We start from the raw sequence: 20,864 nt of genomic DNA on the forward strand, positions 1-20,864 counted from the left end.
CAGCACCCCGCACCCCGCTGCGCCCCAGCAGCGCGCCGCGGCGCGGCCTCACCTGCGGCGGGCGGCGGCGGCCCCGCGGCCGGGGCGGCCTCGCCGGGCATCGCGGCGGCTCCGGCTCCGGCGGCGGCTCCGGCGCGGGCCCCGGCGCGGCGCGGGCGGCTGCGCCGGGCGAGGCGGAGCGGCGGCGCGGGGGGGCGGCGCGGGGGGGCCCGGCGCGGCCCCGTCATCCCAGATGATGTCAGCAGGGCTTTTTTTTTTTTTTTTTTTTTTTCCCTGCCTTCCCTCCCCTCCCCCCTCCCCTCCCCCCCCCCCCCGCCGGTACCGGCCGCTGCGGCGCTGCTGCCGCTGGACCCGCCCCGGGGCAGCCGCAGCGGAGGGGGGGGGGGGCCCCCGGCCCTGCCTCAGTTTCCCCAGGCCTCGTTGCCCCCCCCAACACTCGTACCCAGGAGACTGGTACCCCCCTCCGCGGTTGCCATGGGAATGGCCCTTCTCCTCCTCTCGTCTCCATGGCGATGGTGAGGAGGATGGGGCCGGTTCCCCAGCAACCGGGGGGGGGGGAGAAGGGGCTGGTGTCCCCCCACCGCTGGGCCGGAGAAGGGGGGAACAGGCCCACACAGACGGACGGACAGGTTGGTGGATGGAAGGAAGGACAGGTTATATGGATGGATGGAAGGACAGACGAGTGGCTGGGCTCCCGCACGGGTATACGGCGGAAGGGACAGACACACGGACGGATGGGCAGACAGACGGCTCCTCTGGGGGCGGGGGGGTGCCCTGGCCAAGGGCACTGGCAGGGAGGGCGGGGGGGAGCGCAGGCCGGGCGCGGGCGAGCAGCGGGGCGCCGCGGAGGGGCTGCTGGCGCCCGCGGCCGGTCCCGCAGCGGCGCCGGCGGCCGCCCCGGTGCCAGCGAGGCCCCCCGCCAGCCTCGGTGACTCAGCAGAAAGCGGGACCGCTGAGTCAGCGTGGCGCAGCGAGCCGAGAGCCCCCCCATCCCCCCCTCCCCCTGGCGCGGAGCATCCCGGGGCGCGGAGGAAGGGGCCCCTCGGTGCGCCTGGCCCCCCGGCGCGGCGAGCAGGACGGGCACGAGCGGGGCCGTGCGGCAGGCGCTTTATTCAAACACGTTTCTAACACAGACGCGTGCGCGACGGCCCCTCGCCGCGGGCGAAGCGCTGCTGCTTCCTCCTCCTCGGCTCGGGCGCCACGCGCGGCCCCGGCCCTCGCCGCTAGTTCGCCATCTCTTGGGCCACGGCCTTGCTCAGCTTGTCCTTGAGGTAGGCTGTCCGCTGCCGGTCCGACTTCAAATCCAGGAATTCGTAGTAGGGAACCTGCGTCGGCGGGAGCAGAGAGCGGTGAGACACGGCCAGAGCCGGGCCGCAGGCTCCGACAGCCGCTCCGAGGACCGGGCAAGCCCGTCCGCAGCCCCCCGCCCGCCTTCTCCTCCGGCCAGCGTTTCGCAGCCTCTTTCCTTCCCTCTTCCACCTCCCGCCCCCCTCCCCAGCAACCCTTAGCCGAACGGGACAATTTATTTGGAGGGGAAGCGCTCGAAAACCCGCCTGCGGTGGAACGGGAGGCAACGCGGGCTGCAGGGGGGGAAGGGCCCTGAACCAGCACCCAGCATCCGCCCCAGCCCTCTGGGTCTTTCTCTGTGACCCCCCCAAAACTCCTCCCCCCCCCCCCAAGAAAAAGGGGATGCAGAAGCCAGAGGGGCGGCCCTCCCTTCCAGCCCCGTCAGCCGCCAGGAGCCAGGCCGCCGCGGCGCCCATCCCCACGAGCGAGCGGACTTGCCGCCCGGGGGGATCCCGCCGCCCACCCCTGCCTCTATATTTAGGTGCTGGGAGCCGAGGCTCAAGCTGCAGGAAGCGGCAGCTCCCTCCTCCTCCTCCTCTTCCTCCCGCCTCCCCCCCTGGGTCTCCCCCAGGCAGCGAGCGCGTGGGCTGCGGGGACGTTACGTAAGCGGCTGGGAAGAAACGGCGCCGGCGGAGCTCGCTCGGCCTCGGGGAGGGGGAAGGCGGCCGGCGACACGCAGCCTCCCTGTGGCGAGGGGCCCGAAGGAGCCGAGCACGAGCCTTGGCCACGGCCCCGCGAGAGGATCCCAGGAGCTGAGCGACTGCCGGCGGCGTCCGCTTCGGACAGGGGCGAAGGGACAGCTCCCGGCTCGCGCAGGCCACGGCGAGCAGCCCTCGGCGCCGAGATCGGCCTGCCCACAGGCGCTGCCAGGAGCCATAATTCCCTCCGGGCAGCTAACGAACGCGTGACGCCACGGGAGGCCGGGCTCCGGCACAGGGGATCAGCCACGGCGCGCTGACGGCTTTGCCTGCCGCTCTCCTTGACCGCCGGCTCCCCCCGTGCGCCGCCGGCCCGGCTAACAGGTGGCCCGGAGAGGATCACCGCGGCTAATCCCGGCGCGGGGCAGCAGGCGACTCGCGGAGCACGGGGCGCAGACGAGCTCTGCCCCAGGGCCACGAGCAGGGGAGGGCGTGTGTGCGCGGGCCCCCTCCGCCGACGGCCACAGCCGGCGGGGAGAACACACAGCCGAGAAGCAAGCTGGCATCTCTCCTCTCCGCTCCGGCGCGCTCCCCGAGCGGCAGCCCGCGCGCACCAGCCTCCAGGAGCGCCTCCGCGGGAGCCTCGGGCTGCGGGCCCCCGCACTCGGAGAAAAGCAGAGCCCGGAGGGGTTCAGTGGAGGACGCGGCACAAACCCAGCCGCCCCGGAGCGCTGGCTGCAGCCTCGCAGGAGGCCGAGGCCCCGCAGCCCCGCGGCGCAGACCGGGAGCAGGAGAAATCCGCGTGCCGCTCTCCTTGCCCCGGCTACTCACGTCTATGACGAGGAAGCCGGCCGCCTGGACGTGGCGCCGGCCCATGACGGAGCGGCCCAGCAGGTCCTTGCTTCTGTTGCTGAAGCTGGGGAACTCCCACCTGAGGAAGGCGACCCTGCGAGACACGCGCAGAGCATGGCGGGCCCTGAGGCTCGAGCCGCAGACCGGGCGGCCCCGCGGAGAGGGCGCAGACCCTGCCCGTGAGCTCCTGCCCGCCCGAACCGGGCCCAGCGAGGCAGCGAGCGGGCTCGGCCTCAGCTCGCCAGCGCAGCTGAGCCCAGACCCACCTCCTGGCACCCGGCGGCAGCGGCTGTGTCCCTTCCGAGTGGGGCAGGTGGGGAGCAGCAAAGCCCTTCAAGGGCAGAGGCTTGTTTTCGCTGTTCACCAACATTTCGGCATCTGCGCAAGGAGAGGAGGAAGGTGCGAGGCCCGCGCGGCCCCGCAGCTCCCCCTCGCTGCTCCATGGCCTCAGCCACGCTCCTTCCCCCCCACCGCAGCGGCCCATCTCCTCCCCAAACGTCTCCTCGGGCTGCGCAAGTGTCCGTGGCACGATTTTATCCCCAGGGTCCCACGGGAAGGGACGCGGGGCCCATGGACTACGGAAGTTGCTGTGGCAGCCGGCTGGCCAGTCCCCGCCACGGCGGAGGCGGGGACCGAATTTGACGGGGCTGCAGAGGTCCCGCTGGCGCCGGGGCAGGACGCGGTCTCCAGCGTGCTCACCGATCTGCCAGCCGTAGACGGTGCGTACGTCGAAGCGCCCGTTGTCCTTGCTCCCCAGCAGGCCCGCCAAGGCCTCCCGCAGGCTGCTCCGCAGCAGCGTGACCTTCTCCCCGCCTTGGCCCGCTGCGCTCAGCGCCTCCGTTGGCAGGAACGGCCCCTGGTAGTCAGGGCTTTCCAGCCTGGCAGCAGCATTGATGTGGACGAGTTTCAAGCGTAAGTTCTGGGCTTTGAGGGACTGATCGCCTGGCAGGAGAAGAGACGCAGCGCTAGAGACGTGGCCTGTTTCCTCCCCAAACGTCTCCTCGGGCTGAGCAAGTGTCCGTGGCACGATTTTATCCCCAGCGTCCCATGGGAAGGGGACGCGGGGCCCATGGACTACAGAAGTTGCTGTGGCAGCCGGCTGGCCAGTCCCCGCCACGGCGGAGGCGGGGACCGAATTTGACGGGGCTGCACATCCCGAGCACTTCGCCGTTTTGCAAGGAAACACCCAACCCTCCGACGCCTGCTCCGGGCCGCGGCGCCCAGGGGAAGCAGGCCGACAGCACAGGAGCGGAGCCGTGAGCTGTGCCTCGGAGCACGCAGCTCCCACAGCACGGTTTGGGATTCAGCTCAGGGCCGCGCAGGCAGGACTGCGCGGAGGAGCGTGGCTCAGCCTCGCCGCTGTCTTCCTCCCCTCTTCCCACACCGGGACGGAACGGGGCCAGACCGGACCCGAGTTCAGACGCGCCAGACCGTATTCCCGGCCCCAGGTCCGAGGCTCCTGGTCCCTGTCCCGCCGGTCGGGATGTCCACCTCACCTTGTATCTGAGCGTGGAAGTTGGGTGCCAGCACTTTCTGCAAGTAGGGAGCCTTGGCCTGCTGCAGCACGCACAGCGACCACACCAGGTCCGTCAGCAGGTGCGAGTCCAGGCTGTCCAGCTGGCCCTGGAGCTTCTCGTGGACCTGCAGAGAAGGGAACCGTCAGCTCAGCACAGCTGTGCTGGTGCCTCCGATGCCAACACGCGGGTCTGGCAGGGCGACCGGCCCGCGAGGTGCTAAGGCGCCCCGGCGGCGCTACGCCTTCTCTGCAGCAGGGCTGCTCTTCTGCTCGGGAACTGCAGCGAGAGCTGGGTGCTCCCCACCCACCGCACAGGACTTCCTCCTGTTAAACCCGCGCTCTCCGGAGAGCTCTTTCGTAATTCCTCAAAATTCAACAGCTTTGCACCGACCCCCCCCACAGCAGTGACCATGATTAATGTCAGCAAAGGGAATCCCGAGCCCCCTGGCTGACCTGGGGACGCGACTTCCAGGTCGCTCCCGGTGCTGCTGGCAGCTCCGGGGCGAGCCGGCGCTCGGCAGGGCCGCGCTCCCTCTGCTGGGTGCTCGGCGAACGCCCGCTGCCGCTCAGCGATAATGCGGCTCCTCTCTGCAAAACGCTGGCCTACATCTGTCCCCGAGGAGATCGAGGCAAAGTTGTGGGGCCTTCAGCAACGGCAGTCGTGATCTCAAGGTCACGTATGCAAGCTGACTCCTCCCTCTGCTCTTCTGGTCTCAATCGCCTCCAGCCACTGCCTAACAGGGACAGCGCTTTTCCCAAAATAGCCCGAGGGAATCTCTCCCTTCAAGTAGGGAGGGGAAGGGACCTGGTGCCGTTGTGGACTTGTTCCCTGACCCAGGGACACTGCGAAGGTCAGCACAGCCAGGGGAGGGACACTATAGGGATGCTCTGCGCCTTGCAGCATCCTGGCGCAACAAGGCTGCTCCCTGGGGAGCCAAAATCCCCGTGCACATCACTGCCCAGCGACACCTGCGCAGGACGGGCCTCCTCCACGGGCAGGGGACAGCAGGAGGATGCCAACGATGGTATCTACCCCACGCTCACCTGTGGAGGACTGCTGCAGCCTTGGCTACAGCATGATCACATTCCACTGCCTTTAATTTAACCCGTGTGCAGGACACCCTGCAGGGCGAGTGTCACCTGCCTCCTGTGACTTAGCAGGAAATTCAGCAGACAGGGTGCTACACGCCAAGAAGGCAAAGACAGAAACAGATCTGGCTCCCTTCCGCAAGCTTCCTGGAACGTGGAGACTTTGCAGCAAGTCCCCAGGCAAGCACAACTGCGTGGAACAGCCTGTATCTTTCTCGGGAGCTCCCTGGGGATGAGTGAGCAGTGTCAGCACTACCAGGCCCCGGGCTCAGCTAAGCTGGGAGAGTCACACAGCTCGGCCAAGAACGGGTGTGCGACTGCCAACCCGTGGCCTCGCTATAAAGAGTTAATTACAGCAATCAGAGTCCAGGAGGGCACAGAAAAACACTCACACGCTGCCTAGATCTGTTAGGCTAAGTAGCTTGTGGGGACTTTTGAGCTAGTTACAGACTAACTGGTTCAGCTACTGCCAGGCAGGCAGCCACGGGAGCTCTGGGTGGGTGTTGCAGTCTGGCCTGAGCTCTGGGGTATCCGTTTCCATCTCCCATATTGGCTGTTTAAAGCCAGCTTGAGACGTCCAGCACTCACGTTTGCATGGGGATAAGCGTGAGGAGGAGCTCTGCAGCCTTTCCACTGGCTCTGCAGAGGGACAGAGGAAAGCTCACACGGAGAGCAAGAAGAGGAAGGTTACCATGCTAAAGAAGTCCTCGCTTCCGCTGGGCTGGAAGTTCAGGCGGGCAAAAGACAGGATGATACTGCACAGATGGGGGACAGAGAGCTCTCTGGTGTTGTCCAGGGCATACTGGAAGACAGAAGTGTCAAAAACAGAGGTTTAGATCTCTCCCAAACGAGCACAGACAGGAAAAGATTGAAAATGCCAGTCAAGAACATGCCCAGCCCCATGGCAGGATGGGAACACACAAGCAAAAGATCCTCTTGTGTCTCCCTGGGATTCTGTTCTGGCACGAGGGAAAGCTGTGAGTGGATGCAGAGCTCTGTAACATTCCCACTTGTCTGGTGCAGACACAAAAGGGTAGGCACATAAAACTGGGTCAGGGCTGGGAAAAGGCTGGGGATGGGGCTCCCTCCCCAGGCTCTGCGGCTGCCTGGGGAGAGCAGCGGCTCTGGGGCTCAGGGGGTGGAGGCCAAAAAGGCACCCAAAATTGCCCTCCACTTCCCCCCTCCCCCCCCCCCAAAAAAATCAGCACAGATTCTGACTGTCCATTTTAGTGAAGCAGCAACAGCGAAGACCGTCAAACCCAACTACAGCCTCCGAGTAGGGAGGACAGTGACAACATGGCAAACGCTGTCTCTGCAGAGCAGGGGAAAACTGCCAAGTACGTCCCGGAAACTGGGGTGAACTGGAGTCGCACCGGCCCCAGCGGTGCTTCCTTTCTGCCTGGCCCCCCTCACCTGTGCAATGGCCTCAAACAGCGGCAGGTTGAGCCACTTGAGGAGGGCGAAGGATCTGATGCAGCGCGTCACCTCGAGGGGTGTCATCGTGGACACGTGGGGGTGCAGGTCAGTGGCTATCTTCTGGAAGACCTGGGGCTGGTGGAAATTCAGTTTTCCTTAAAGGGGCAAAAGAAAGCAGCAGCCACTTACAAGGAGCTGGTGTGGGAGCTATGCCTGGAGGGCTGGTGGCAGCACATGGGAAGGCTCGAAGCCGCTCGTGAGGATCGGAGGCACGCAGCGTCCAGGTGACCCACAGCACTGCCTGGGCCTGCAAGAGCCAGGCTCGCTCCCAGCAATCCCATCCAATCAATGTATTTATTTTATTTGTAGATTTTAAGGTGAGAGGAACTGTTGGAATTTTGTGCATGACACAGGCCTGCCAATACCGTCCAGTTTCCCCTTCTGAGCTGAAGGCCCTGCAGTACTGCCTCTGAGAAAGGCTGCCAGCATAGATTTGGAGGCCACAGCATGGAGAATCCACCACTTCCCTTGAAAATTATTCCAGATTAATCAACTCAATGGCAGGTAAGCTAATAATATCAACAAGAGAAGCATCAGCTCCCTCCAAGGCCAGGTCTACTGGGGCTATTCCTTCATTTTTGGAGTACAGCTAACCCACAAATGCTCCACTAGTGAATCAGAAGGGCAGTTCCCACTCAAACTGGCCATGAGCCAGCAATGTGCCCTTGTGGCCAGGAAGGCCAATGGTCTCCTGGGGTGCACTGGGAAGAGTGTTGCCAGCAGGTGGAGGGAGGTGATCCTGCCCCTCTCCTCAGCCCTGTTGAGGCCTCATCTCGAGTCCTCTGTCCAGTTCTGAGCTCCCCAGTCCAAGAGAGACATGGAGCTACTGGAGAGAGTCCAGCGTAGGGCTACAAAGCTGATCAGAGGGCTGCAGCACCTGCCCTGTGAGGAACAGCTGCGAGAGCTGGGCCTGTTCAGCCTGGGGAAGAGAAGACTGAGGGGGGGATCTTATCAATGTGTACAAGTACCTGAAGGGAGGGTGTGAAGGGGACAGGGACAAACTCTTTTCAGTTGTCCCGTGTGACAGGACAAGAGGCAATGGGCACAAACTGAACCACAGGAAGTTCTGCCTGACCGTGAGGGGGGATTTCTTCCCTGTGAGAGTGACGGAGCACTGGGACAGGTTGCCCAGAGAGGTTGTGGAGTCTCCTCCTCTGGAGATCTTCAAGGCCCACCTAGCTGCAACCCTGTCTACCATGCTCTAGGTGACCCTACTGAGCGGGGAGGTTGGACTAGATGATCTCCAGAGGTCCCTTCCAACCTTACTGATTCTGTGATTCTATGACTCTTGGAAGTTGGACGGGTTGAACCTCTAAGCTGCGCAGAAGGGCTCTTGCTCAGCACTGCTGGCTTCTTTTAACTCTATTTGTCCCTGTTTTCTGCAAGCTACTGACAGTAACGTAAGAGAATAAGACTACACAAAATATTACACAGAAAGAGGGGCTAGAGAACTAAGAAGCCCAGAAATACAATGCAGATCATCAATTACTGATAATCTGCTGTTTCTAGAGCTGTTTAACACAGGGTCTGTTACCATCAGCTACCTGGTGACTCTTGCCTACCCTGTGGCCAGAAACACAGTCAGGATGGCTGTTGCTGCCCTGCTGCTTTTACAAGCATTAGCAGACACTTCAGAGAATTTGCAAGTCATCCACTGAAGAGTATGAACTTGGCTGCCAGCGCTTCTCAAATATTAATCAGCTTGCCACCAGGATGTGTTGGGCAGAAAGAAACACTCTGGGAACTGCGCAGCTCCATCATGTTGGACACTTGGTCCAGCCTATCGTACCCTGCCAGCTCTTTTTCTTCACCAGGCTTCAACGCCCTGGTAGCAATGCTATCAAATCCCAGCTCCGCACAACGGGCCCAGCCTGAACGGGACTCTACCACACGCAGTGCTCAAGGAAGCAGCCGAGTCACTTACCATAGGCAAAAATCAGGTCTATCAAAACGCTGAGGCTGAGCTCTGAGTGCTTCTGAATCAGGTGGTATGACAAGGCCCGGAGCAGCGGCACAGAGCGCCGGTTCTGGTACGCTAAAGCCAGCGTTATTTTCCGGATATCATCAGGATTGAATTGTTCAGCAAGTTCCAGAGCCTGCCAATAAATGTTTTGAACTGAGATGTGAAGGGAAAGCACAAAGCAAGCAACAGATGTAGCCTTTATATGGAGCATGATGTGTCATCCCCAAGGATGGGACTAGCTGGGCCCTTCCAAGACTACGTGGACTGGATGTAGCCAGTGTTTAGCCTCGTCACGCGCTAGTGTCCGTAGCACTTATTTATCCCCAGAGTCGAGGCAGACAGACAGTGGGGCCCATGAGCTACAGGTGTTGCTGTGGCAGCTGTTTGGCCAGTCCCCAGCACAGGCCAGATGAGGACTGAATTTGACGCAGCTGCAGTCAAGCCACCCCAAGGTCCTTGCAGTGGTTCCTTCCCAAAGGACATTTCCCTCATCCTGGGGGTGAATAAACAGGGACCCCACTGAGCACTGACACAGTGAAGGGGACAAATCTTCCCCGGTCTTCAAAGGTGGTTGAAAGAGGGTGTCCAGAGGCAGCCTGAAAGCAAGGATGGTTCTAGCTCTCTGCTCTAGCTCCCATCACAGCCCCAACTTCTGCAGCGAAGCACAGGACAATTTGGGGCAGTCACCTTATGCCGGCTCCGTAAGTTACTGCTTGTCAACTGAGCCAAGGCAACTTCTGTGCGTTCTCTGCTAGCCTGCCACAGCAGCGAAATAAAACGCATCAGCTCAGTCAGCTCAGACTAGCGTGAGTCATCTCCTCGCACCAGCGCAGACCTGGGAGGCGCGTGCCAGCGTGCACGAGCTCCCTGGAAACTCTTCTTAAAGCATCTGTGCATGGAAAGCTGCTTGAACAGGAGCCCACAAGCACACACCAAAGGAGTCTGGCTTAGCAACGAATGCGGCCTGTAAGGAGCTTTTTAGTTTTCTACGTGAGAGAGCTTGAAGGAAACAGGTTGGTCAGACAGGTTCTGAGAGGGGCGCTCTCTCATATTTTTTTAATCACCTGCAGGAGACAGCCCAGCTGAAGGAAACAGAGCTGGGAAGGGAGAGCCCAACCCCATACCTTGTCCTCCAGCCGGTCCATTAGAGCTGGCGAGACGTGCCCGACCTTGGACATCAGTGTCACCACGGTTTTGGTGCCCTCAAGCTCTGTCCAACGCAGTTCCAGCTTCTTGATGACTTCGTTCAGCAGCTTGCTGTCTTTCCCCTGCTTGAGAGCCAGGAACTCTGCCAGGGAGGTGAGCTGCCTGAAGCTGAGGCGCCTGAGCCGCCAGAGCACCTCGTGCTCCACCGACTGCATCTCCCCTCTGCTGCTGCCCATGCCTAGGGAGTACAGGCTCTTTAAGAGGTTCACCAGGGTGTTATTCCACACCTGAGAAATCTGGGCAGCAAAGAGAAACACAGGAAAGACGTCAAGCAGAGAGCGCGCGAGAGTTACAGTGAGCTTGTACTCAAGCGCACCAATCACCCCGTTGTGGGCCACAACAAAACACCGGGCAAGGCTCTACCTCGGCATGGAGGCGAGAGAACTGCACGGTGTCGAGTGGGAGACGAGTCCTGCTCGGCTGCAGCGCAGTTAGCTCTCTCCCACCGCGACACAGGATCGCTGCTTAGCACTGCAGGTGTAAACGGCACCGTCAGGCACTGCAGACGCAAACCGGAGCGACCCAGAGCCGCACGCCTTCATCAGAAATCGAAGCCGTGCGCCCGAATAACGTGAAGACCACAGCCCTACTCAGGCCTGCAGGCTGCCAGCAGCGTGACTAAGTTTTAACAGTTTTAAGTTTTAACTAAGTTTTAACACATCATTATATTTATTTATACAGAGAGCTGCCACATACACTGTAAACTCTCTGCCCTGGACTGCTCAACGCACCAGAGAAGGAAGCTATGCAGATTTGCTAGTGGCTGGGTAAAAGGTTTGAGTAGACTCTGCCCTGCTCTGGAGGCGTATACACCTAAACATTCCATGGTGTGGCTGAGACACGACACCGGTGACTACGGAAACACGGAGTGGTGAGAAAGAAGGATAATTCAGGGCAAGAAACTTGAGCTCCGAGGCACAGGACCCCTCGTGTCCCCGGTGATGTAACAGACCACGTTCAGAGGCCTTGCCAGTTAGGCACCACAGAGTAAGAAGGTGCATTTCAGAGCGGTTCCTGTTGGGGCTAGAGCACAGGTCTCCCAGAGGCAGAGCATGAGGCTCATCTGACTCCACCCAGAAGCACAAGGAACAGATACTTCCACCTCAGTCAGTCACCTGGGCTCCCTTTACACTCACCTGAGACCTACTTGGTCATTGAGGATATGATTCACCTCATCGTGAAGTCAGCATCTTACAGAGGTCAGACAAAACACACCCTAAAAAGCACCCGTTTCTTTCCCATGTCTCTAAAAGGAAGCCCGCATCAGGCACGAATCTCACTGCCCCAGGCCTTGTCCGGTCCCACTCTCCACACACGCTGCGCAGCCACCACCTGCCTTAGTTTTCCAAGAGTGATCAGTCTTCAAGCTTTCACCTCCCACAGTGTCAGTCAATGCTTGTACCTCACCACGAGGCCATCAGCCTCTTCATTTCCAGACCAGGCTTCCCCATCTCCCATGTGTTCTGCAGTTGTTTTGTGATGCTGAAGTCAGAGGAGGCATGAGGTCTTCTCCAAAGAGAAGGCAACAGAAGGTCAAGGAGAAAATGGCTACTCTTAGGCCTCCAAATTTAGCCTGCATTCACATGCAAGACTCAGTGAGTGAAGGTTTCCCAGAGGCTGGGCAGTGTTTTACAGCTCAGCTCTGTGGTTAGGTTATTCTCTCCAGAACCCAAGGACACCTAAAGAGAATTTCCAATACAAAAGCTCTACTGACTTCTACAAACTAGATCCATAGGACAACATCAGTTCTGAAGGGTCCTTTCACAGCAGCGCTCAGAAAACACTGAGGATGAAATGAGCGGAGCTCACAAGTCACCCAGAAGGTCACAGACAGATCCAGAACCAGATTTCCCCTCTTCTGTTGTCTTTTTCACACATTCACTGAGACTCTATTTCCCTCCCCACCTGACAGCTCACTAGCACCTTATGGCCCATTAGGAGCTCTTCTCCTGAGGGCTGTTCACGTGAAGTCTCTGGCTTGTCTACACAAGGACACTGCAAGCTGATTAATTTGTTTTTACATCAGAACACCCCTGCATTTAGGTAACCACTTCTTCCATCAAATTACCTGAAATGGTACATTGTAGTAACAGCTCTCTGTGTTTCTAACAGGTCTGCTTGCTTTAAATCTCAAATAGTCACACTGCTAGCTACTCCTCGCTTCTCATGCTACTCAGCCAACGCACCAACATGGCTTCACCAGCTCTGGGATATCACCTTTTCAGTGAGACATCACGTGCACCCCTGTGTCACTTGGCAATGGTGACACAGAGCTATGCAGACTAGCCCAAGCAGTATCTTCGTTCAAAATGCAGCAGTTAGGGAAACATTTCAGCTCAGTTTAGCTAAGTCAGCACCCTCAGGACAAATCCCGCCTGCTCTCCTCAGGCAGACAGGTTTTAGGAAGCAGGTATTATAGCACAGATCGGGAGAAATATCAAAGTGTCTGCAGAATGCTTTCATCCCCAGAGCTCAGCCAGGGAGACCGGAGGCCCATGAACTACAGGTGTTTCTGTAGCAGCCAATTGGGCCAGTACCAACCACAGAGGATGGCAACTTCCCAAATCGCATTTTTCCCCCAAAACGTCTCTAACACGTGAGGGAACTTACCTGAGAATCAGTGATGACAATGAGCTGTCGGAACCGTTCGTCTTGCAAAATGCTACCAGTCTCCAGGTTTTTTTCTGCCGCAAGCCGCGAAAGTTGAGTAATTACTAGCGAGGCTTGGTTGCTATTTAGAGAGTGAAGTTCATTCAACTGCAAGAGTTCTTGAGGACTAGTAGCTGTTTCAATGAGTTCACTGATCACCTTGTGCTCTCGATTGCCGTTGTCTTCTACCCGCTCTTTGACTGAGAATCCATCTGCCCAGCTGGAGGGACTCGAAGCATGAAACGAAGCGAAAGGTGCTTGAGGCAGAGCTCTTGCTATCACTACCTTACCGGCCGACACGAGCAGGGAGGCTGGGACTGCCGACGGAGCAGAGACGACGGCAGCAAAGTGCCGCCAGCAGCAGCGCCGCACCAGCCGGGCTGCCATCGCGCAGCGACGTCTACAGGGAAAGAAGGACTGAGGCCGTCACGGACTGGAGGTCAGCGCCGCATCTCAAACGTGCTACGAAAGGAAAATCCACGCTTCAGAAAAAGGAACTTTTCAAAGTTAGAGGAGGAGGCAGCAGACTTCTGGTAACAGTTATCAGAAAAGGAGTTTTTCAGTCATTGATATTCAATTTGAATTGGTAACAAAAGCCTTCTGAAGATCAACAAAACACTGAAAGAGGAGGCATGAAATGCCTTTAAAAGAGGTTAAGCACTTCTCTGTTGGTGCTGATCTGGCTTCAGACTACCCTAGGGGCTGCAGTCTGGCTTTCCAAAGCAGCATGTACCTGCTCCAAAACAGAAGGCAGCTGGGCTGGAGCAGGGAACAACCACCTGCAACTCCACTCTTGCCCCTGAATCTGAGGTGTTACCTGGACCAAGAGAGTCTGCCAGCCCCAAAACTAAATAGCTTCCAGAGGGCCCTTCCAGTCATCTTCCCTATGACAGGCTAACATGGCTTACACCACTTCAAGGGCAAACTGGACAAACTGATGGAGAAGAAACCCACCGCACACAACAAAACCGCTCCCAGCTCCGGAAGCCTCAGAGCACCATGGGGCTTCCCTAGGCCTTCTGGAGATACGGATCTGGTCCAGAAGGGCCTCTAGCCTGGCCCTTTGTGGTCCCATGGCTGCAGTCACTCTAGAAATCTTTTGCCAGGCTCGCTGGTGCCAGGCGTGAGGCCAACAAAGCAGGTGACCTCAGGGAGTGTTTTGGGTCATTCTCGCTTGAAGGAATTTTGATCAATCGAGTGTGCCAAGACTCTCCCTAGTCCTCCCGAAAGCGTCTCCTGCATGGCAGGACCTACCACAGACCGAGAGCAGACCAGCCAGCTCAGACCCATCCCCACGGTGAGAAGCGGCAGCGGTTGCTGGGGCTGGTGCAGGCCTCTCCTCTTCACCAGCCCCAGCCTGTGCCCTGGAGCGCTCACACCTCCTTGCTGCCCTAGAGATCTGGGGTTGCTGCCCCCAGCTCATCTGCGGCACCTAAAGGGCCCAGCCAGGTCTAGCCCTGACCCCCGGATGCCTCCTCGTTCCCTGCCTCAGGCAGCTGCTCCTAATTCCCCCTTGCCCACCCTGCTTCCTCCCATCCTTCCAAGGCTCCTGCTCCAGTCCGTCCCCACTCAGAGCTTAGCCTGACCCGGTCCCTGCTCCAGGACCTCACCCGTTCCGGTCTCGCCTCACCCGGGCTGGCCCAGGCCTCTCTAAGGCCTCGCCAGGCCGGGCCGCGTCCCCCCTCCCGGGGCCTCGCTCGGCTCAGCCCCGCTCAGAGCCTCGCCACGGCCTGGCCCGGTGCCCCCCCCCCCGAGCCTGGCCGGGCCGGGCCGTGTCCCCCCTCCCGGGGCCTCGCTCGGCTCAGCCCCCCTCAGAGCCTCGCCACGGCCTGGCCCGGTGCCCCCCCCGGCCCATCACCCCCTAACTCGGCTCGGCTCGGCTCGGCTCGGCCCGGCTGACCCCCCCCCACCCCCCGCCACCGCCGGGAGGTCTCGTAAACCTCCCCAACCCCTCCAGGCCCCGCCCCCAAGGGCACCGCGTGCCCCCTCCCCCCCGCCGGGGGGGGCCCAGGCGTCCGAGCCGCCTCCCCCGCCGCCGCCGCCGCCGCCGCCGGGCCTGACCTCGGCCGCGCGCCCCGCCGCGCCGCGCCGCGAGGCAGGCGCCGTGCGCACGCGCGCCGGCGCGGCGCGACAACGTCAGCGCGCCGCGGCGAGCGCCTATTGGCGGAGAGTCGGCAGAGAGGCGGGGGAGTCGCGGCACTTCCGGCGCGTGCGCGCGCGCGCGGCGGGGGGGGAGTCGCGGCACTTCCGGCGCGCCGTGAGGGGAGCGGCGGCCGCGCCGCCCGCGCTGCCGCCGGGAGCCTCCGCGCGGCCTCCGCCTCCCCCGGGGCGGGGGGAGCGGGGCGGTGAAGGGACCCGCGGCCGCTCTTACCCCGCCTCGGGCGGCCTCGCGGGGGCCCGAGCCCCGCGCCCGTCGGGCTAGATCCGCCGGGCGCCGCGGCCGCCATTTTGTGGGGCCTGTGGGGCGGGCGGAGGGGTGCGGGGGGCAGGGCCGCTCCCGGCGCGCGGAGCTGCGGGGGCGTCGCTGCGCCTGCCCCGGGGGGCTCGGGGAGCCGCGCGGCAGAGGCGGGAACGGGGTTGGGGGCGGCGGGCGCCCGGGCTGGCCGCGCGAGCGCTCACCCGCTCCGCGTGCGTCGGCCTGGCTGCTGGCGGCGCCGCCGCCTCCTCCAGCCCACCGCGGTCCTGGCCGTCGGGCTGTTCTCTCGCCGTCCCGCAGTCGCTCTTTAACATCCCGTAAAGTCTCACGGAATCCCCCACGTCCCATAATGAATCCTGGCGGCGGCGCCCCCCCCCCCCCCCCCCGCCTTGTAGCCGCACGGCGTTCGGGGGTGCGGGTTGCCTCTTCCCTGAGCTCCTCGGGGAGAGCTGTGCTGATGGGCCGGCTGCGCTCGGGCACCTTGCGGAGGAGCCGGTGTGACGTGCTCCAGTTACTGCTGATGAGCTTTTTGCTGGCATAAGGGTATTTTTTGCTGCTCAGCCCTGTTGTTTTGGGAGGCGTCGGTAACTCCCTCTCTGTGGTAGGAAGTTTGCTCGTCCACAGCGTTAAGGATTTAACTGCTGTAACTGTTTTGTGCTTGGCATCGTGACCCCCGTGGTCCTGTCGCTGTGAATCGCCACATCTGGGGTGCGTTTCGCTCCTCACAGGACCGCGGCTGCCCAAAGCGCTGCCGAACCTCTCGCCTAGCTTTCCCTTCCTGCTGCTGGCAACGGCGTTCCAGGATTTTGTCTCAGCAGCTTGCTTGGGGAGAAGGGACAGCTTTGTGGGGTCACCTGGGAAGCCTATTTAGAGGACTTTGTATTGCTTTGAGGCAGTAGTAAAATACGAGCGCAAATGGCAAAAAAATTGAGCAAAAATCCTCCCTGGAGGCTTCCTCTGCCTTTGCATGGGACTCGGATCCTGGCTGCAGCACCCCGTGCTGCGTCCCCAGGGGACGCGCTCAGTACTGGGTTGGGTGTTTCTTTTTTGTCACCCACTGAACATGGCCAGCTCTGACTTCCTTGTCCTGACTTGATTTCAGAGCTGTTGCAAGGCCCGTCTGAAGGGCCTGCTCCTGCCCGTGGAGGTTTCAGCCCGCTCTAATGGGCAGCCATGCGTTTCCAGCAGCGTTGGTGCTTTTGGAAAAGCTCTGCAGCCTTTCAAGATTTCTTTCGTAACACGAGGCGGTCCTTGCAATAACCCTCTTGAAACACAGACTTCGGTTCTGTGGAGCCACAGAATCTCTGCCAGCAGCATTGCTGCCTGGTTGCTGCTTCTGCAGCTCTTTTGAGTCTGGACTCGCAGACGCACAGAGAATGGCTAAGGTTGGCAGGGACCTCTGGTGATCATCTAGTCCAACCCTCGGCTCAAGCAGGGTCCCCTAGAGCGTGTTGTCCAGGACTGCATCCGGACGGCTTTGGAACGTCTCCAAGGAAGGAGACTCCCCAACCTCTCTGGGCAACCTGTGCCAGTGCTCTGTCACCCTCACAGGAAAAAAATCTTCCTTACATTCAGAGAGCGCTTCCTGTGTTTCAGTGGGTGCCTCTTGCCTGTCAGTCTGGCCCCATCTTTATACCCTCCCTTCAGGTACCTACACACGTTGATAAGATCCCCCCTCTGCCTTCCCTTCTCCGGGCTAAACAGGTCCAGCTCTCACGGCCTTTCCTCACATGAGAAATGCTCCAGTCCTTTCATCATCTCAGTAGTGCTCTGCTGGACTCTCTCCAGTAGCTCCATGTCTCTCTTGTCCTGGGGAGCCCAGAACTGGACACAGGACTCGAGATGAGGCCTCCCCAGGGCTGAGCAGAGGGGCAGGATCACCTCCCTCCACCTGCTGGCACAGCTCTGCTTTCCTAATGCCCCCCCAGGATACCATGGCCACGAGGGCACGTTGCTGGCTCATGCTCAACCTGTCCCCCCCAGCACTCCCAGGTCCTTCTCTGCAGAGCTGCTCTCCAGCAGCTCAGCCCCCAGCTTGTACTGGTGCCTGGGGTTATTTCTCCCTAGGTGCAGGACCCTGCACTTGCCCTTGTTGAACCTCAGGAGGTTCCTCTCTGCCCAGCTCTCCAGCCTGTCCAGGTCTCTCTGAATGGCAGCACAACGCTCTGGGGTATCCATCCTTCATCCAGGTCACTGATGAGTAACTTGAAAAGACTGGACCCAGTCCTGAGCCCTGGGGGACACCACTAGCCACAGGCCTCCACCTGGACTCCATGCCACTGATGACGACCCTCTGAGCTCTGCCTTTCAGACAGGTCGCAATCCACCTCGCTGTCCACTCGTCTAACTCACACTTCCTGAGCTTCTCTAGGAGGATGTTAAGGGGAGACAGTGTCAAAGGTCTTGCTGAAGTCAAGGTACACAACGTCCACTGCTCCCCCCTCATCTACCCATCCAGTCATGCCATCACAGAAGGCTATCAGACTGGTTAAGCAGGATTTCCCCTTGGTGAATCCATGCTGGCTACTCCTGACCACCTTCTTTTCCTCCATATGTCTGGAGATGACATGCAGAAGGAGCTGTTCCATCCCCTTTCCAGGGATGGAGCTGAGGCTGACCAGCCTATAGTTGCCTGGGTCCTCCTCCTTGCCCTTCCTGAAGACTGCAGTGACACTGGCTTTCTTCCAGCCCTCAGGCTCCTCTCCAGTTCTCCAGGACCTTTCAAAGATGAAGGAAGGTGGCCTAGTGACACCATCGGCCAGCTCCCGCAGTGCCCGGGGTGCAGCCCGGCAGGGCCCACGGATTGGGGGCTGTCAAGTTTGCCTAAGTGATCCCTAACCCGACCTCCGCCGCCGAGGGGAGGTCTTCGCGGCTCCAGACTCGGTCTGGGGGTTTGAGGCTCAGGTGCCCTGTTAGGGTGCCGAGGTGCCGCACCGGGGAGCATCGCGGTGGGGCTAGATTTCATCTCACCTGAGCTTGGGCAATGGCTTGGGCGAGCAGGGGATTTTTTTTTCCCCTTCCCCCAAACAGCTTCCACCTCCTGCGACAGAGCGGGAAAAGCTTCGGGCGAAGCCCTTCGCGCGCGAGCGGCCGGAGCTGCAGAACTTCTCCAGAAGCCCTTTAAAGCCCTTTCACGTCTCCTGCCGCTTTCCTGCGGGTCCCCACACGCGAGCCCCCCCCCGGGAGCCCCGTACATAAATAGCGGGATAAGTACGACTGAGCCCGGCGAAAGGCCCGTCCGTCGCCCCCGCCCGTCGCGCCCTTCGGCTTTTGCAACGCAGCTCTCGCCAGGGCGGAGGAAGGACGGATCCGGTGGCCTCTCCCGGCCCCCTGAGTCTTTCCGGGGCCGGATGTGTAAAACTGATGTGTCTGAGCGGATGCCCAGGGAAAAGGGAATTTGCCGCCGGCACGGAGCTCAGCTCCTCCGCCCACGTCCCGGGAGATGCTGGGGGGGGGGGCGGCTGGGCCGATTTGGGGTGATCTCCAGCCGGGCCCCCCGCCTCGCCGCGGGAAGCGGCGGGGTCGGCTGGGCTTTATTCCGGCCGAGAGCGACTTCCCCGCGGGCGGGCGCGCGTGCGAACTCCGTGCCGGGATGCGGCCCCCCACCCGCCCCGGGGAACCGCGGCGCGGCGCGGGAGAGCGCCGGCCTCCAGGAACGCCCCGGCGGGCGCCCGGCCCCGGGGGCAGGACGCGGCCGCGCTGAGCGCCGCCGCAGCCCCGGACCGCGAGCTCCGCTCTGCCCCGCGGCGGGCGCAGCGCCGGCCCGTCTGGGCGAGCACCAAGCTGGGGCCTGACGCAGCGGTGATGGCCGCTGCCGCGGTCAGAGCCTGCGGTGCCGGCAGGAGCCCAGCTTTCTCGTGCAGGAGAGGACAGGCCGGGGCCTGGGTGGCGAGGCCCCTGCCTCCCGCGTCCCATCCGTCCCGTGTCATCCCCACGGCGTCCTCGGACGTCCCGCTCAGGCAGCGGTCCCACATCCCCTCCGGGCATCCTGCCTGGCTCCCGTCCCCGTGGCGGCCTCAGCTGTCCCCCCCCCCCCAGCATCCCCCTCAGTCCATGTCCCTCCCAGGTGGCCTCCCAGGGCATCTCACCTCGCCTGTGTCCCTATGGTGTCCCCCCCCCGAGGTGTCCCTCCTGGCCTGTGTCCCTACATCCTCCAGGTGACCCACCTGGCCCACATCCCCCCCAAGCCTGTGTCCTAGCATCACCTCTGGCATCCCACCCAAGCGTCCCACCAACCTGTGTCCTCACAGTGTCCCAACCAAACGTCCCACTGGTCCATGTCCCTACTGCAGCCCACTCAAGCATCCCCCTAACTCACGTCCTCACGGTGTCCCACCAGCCCGTGTCCCCACAGTGTCCTACCCGAGTGTCCAACCTGGCCCGTATCCCCACATCCCCCCCGCCCCCGGGCATTGCACCCAGCCGTAATCCTAGAGCACCCCCCGGCGTCCCACCCAGCTGGTGTCCCTGCATCCCCCATGTGTCCCACGTGGTTGATGCCCCCATCAGGTGTCCTCCACCAGGCAGTGTCCCCACGCGTCCCACCTGACCCCCCAGGCATCTCCCCCCAGCCTGCATCCCTTGGGGCTGCACCAGCCCCTCCCTCGCGACGCCCCGGGGAGCCAGCGTGGGAGCCCAGCTGGGGGGTCGTGGTGGGGGGAAGCCCCCGGTTTTATTGTCTCAGCCCAACCGGATGCTGCCGCGCGCGCGGATGTCGAAGCGGATGCTGGGCCGAAAGCGCCGCAGCCTGCCGAAGAAGCGGCCGATGCGGCCCCGCTGCACCAGCGCCGGCTGCGGGAGGAGAGCGGCGTCACGGAGGGCGCGGGGCCGCGCGCGCCCCCGGCTCCCCCAGCCCGCGGCTGGGCGGGATGGGGAGCGGGCGTGGGATGGGGGGGGGGGGAAATCCCGGGCGGGGGGCCCAGGCGTCCGGGGCAGCCTCCCCCCTGCCCACACTCACGTCGGAGGAGGCGTCCACGCAGCGCAGGTCGATCTCGGAGGAGCCCTGCAGCACCTGCACCGACCCCATGCAGTCCTTGATGACCTGGGGGGACGGAGACGGACGGGGGGCGTCAGGCGGGGACGGGGGAGTCGGAGGGGAGATATGGGGCACCATGGGGGGGACGCGGGGCCCCTGCTCACCCCGTTCTCCTTGAAGTCGCAGTCGTCGAGGCGGACGTGGGTCCCCGGCGTGCACTCCGTCTCCATCAGGGTGAAGTTGAGCCCCCGCAGGCTGCTCAGCTCCACGTCCTGCCGGACACGACAGCGTGAGGGTCCCCGGCCACCCGGGGGGGGGGGGCCGGTCCCATCCTGTCCCACCCCATCTCCGTCCATCCCATCCCAGTCCCATCCCGGTCCTGTCCCCGGGACTCACCAGTGCCGGCTCGGGGTCGGCGCTCAGCAGCCTGAAGATGTTTCGCACGTCGGGGCGCTGGTTGAAGGCGTCCACGGCCTGCGCCAGAGCCTGGGGGTAGGTGAGGACGGGCGACGTGGCCAGGCCCCCGGCCGCCCCCAGCCCCGCCAGCAGCAGCAGCGCCCAGCAGCCCGGCATCGCGGCGGTGTGGCACGGCACGGCACGGCACAGCACCTCGGCTCCTTTTATGCCCGCTGCCGCCGCGCTTGGGCAACGGCGGCTGCTTGGGCAACACCGCGCTTGCCCCACTCGCCCCACCGCCAACGGCTTCATTGCGCCAGGACGCCGAAGCTGGGGGCAGC

The 20,864-nt window shown here is 62.1% G+C and overlaps 2 protein-coding genes and 4 non-coding genes across 6 annotated transcripts; all 6 read right to left on the reverse strand.

The window, feature by feature from the left end:
• Positions 1 to 1,091: 1,091 nt before the first annotated feature.
• On the reverse strand, positions 1,092 to 14,855 carry TBRG4 (transforming growth factor beta regulator 4). The gene is made up of 11 exons (XM_062568663.1): positions 14,798 to 14,855; positions 12,698 to 13,198; positions 10,006 to 10,323; positions 8,843 to 9,014; positions 6,856 to 7,013; positions 6,134 to 6,244; positions 4,334 to 4,478; positions 3,537 to 3,779; positions 3,104 to 3,215; positions 2,817 to 2,931; positions 1,092 to 1,325 (listed from the first exon to the last, which is right to left on the reverse strand). Exons 2-11 carry the CDS (start codon positions 13,121 to 13,123, stop codon positions 1,224 to 1,226), a joined length of 1,902 nt encoding a protein of 633 aa, XP_062424647.1. The 5' UTR covers positions 13,124 to 13,198; positions 14,798 to 14,855; the 3' UTR covers positions 1,092 to 1,223.
• LOC134137648 (small nucleolar RNA SNORA5) lies at positions 3,352 to 3,489 on the reverse strand. The gene has a single exon (XR_009957736.1). It is a non-coding gene; the product is annotated as a small nucleolar RNA SNORA5 (small nucleolar RNA).
• On the reverse strand, positions 3,850 to 3,988 carry LOC134137647 (small nucleolar RNA SNORA5). Its single transcript, XR_009957735.1, has one exon. It is a non-coding gene; the product is annotated as a small nucleolar RNA SNORA5 (small nucleolar RNA).
• On the reverse strand, positions 9,180 to 9,317 carry LOC134137646 (small nucleolar RNA SNORA5). The gene has a single exon (XR_009957734.1). It is a non-coding gene; the product is annotated as a small nucleolar RNA SNORA5 (small nucleolar RNA).
• Positions 12,528 to 12,657, reverse strand: LOC134137649 (small nucleolar RNA SNORA5). Its single transcript, XR_009957737.1, has one exon. It is a non-coding gene; the product is annotated as a small nucleolar RNA SNORA5 (small nucleolar RNA).
• A 4,892-nt stretch (positions 14,856 to 19,747) lies between the features above and the next one.
• Positions 19,748 to 20,835, reverse strand: CAMP (cathelicidin antimicrobial peptide). The gene is made up of 4 exons (XM_062568671.1): positions 20,524 to 20,835; positions 20,292 to 20,399; positions 20,110 to 20,193; positions 19,748 to 19,943 (listed from the first exon to the last, which is right to left on the reverse strand). The coding sequence occupies exons 1-4, from the start codon at positions 20,833 to 20,835 to the stop codon at positions 19,833 to 19,835; spliced, it is 615 nt and encodes a 204-aa protein (XP_062424655.1). The 3' UTR covers positions 19,748 to 19,832.
• Positions 20,836 to 20,864: the final 29 nt, after the last annotated feature.

Source organism: Rhea pennata, chromosome 2 (assembly GCF_028389875.1).
Source record: "Rhea pennata isolate bPtePen1 chromosome 2, bPtePen1.pri, whole genome shotgun sequence".
In the NCBI taxonomy this organism is placed as follows: Eukaryota; Metazoa; Chordata; class Aves; order Rheiformes; family Rheidae; genus Rhea; species Rhea pennata.

What these genes read in the sequence shown, in the direction of transcription:
- TBRG4 (XM_062568663.1), bottom strand. Translation starts at nt 13,123, where the DNA reads ATGGCAGCCCGGCTGGTGCGGCGCTGCTGCTGGCGGCACTTTGCTGCC. An exon ending in TTGTCATCACTGATTCTCAG is followed by an intron (nt 10,324 to 12,697) that starts GTAAGTTCCCTC and finishes TTTGCTGCCCAG; the next exon opens with ATTTCTCAGGTGTGGAATAA. An exon ending in TGGACCGGCTGGAGGACAAG is followed by an intron (nt 9,015 to 10,005) that starts GTATGGGGTTGG and finishes ATTTATTGGCAG; the next exon opens with GCTCTGGAACTTGCTGAACA.
- CAMP (XM_062568671.1), bottom strand. Translation starts at nt 20,835, where the DNA reads ATGAAGCCGTTGGCGGTGGGGCGAGTGGGGCAAGCGCGGTGTTGCCCA. An exon ending in CCGACCCCGAGCCGGCACTG is followed by an intron (nt 20,400 to 20,523) that starts GTGAGTCCCGGG and finishes CGTGTCCGGCAG; the next exon opens with GACGTGGAGCTGAGCAGCCT. An exon ending in GCGTGGACGCCTCCTCCGAC is followed by an intron (nt 19,944 to 20,109) that starts GTGAGTGTGGGC and finishes CTCCTCCCGCAG; the next exon opens with CCGGCGCTGGTGCAGCGGGG.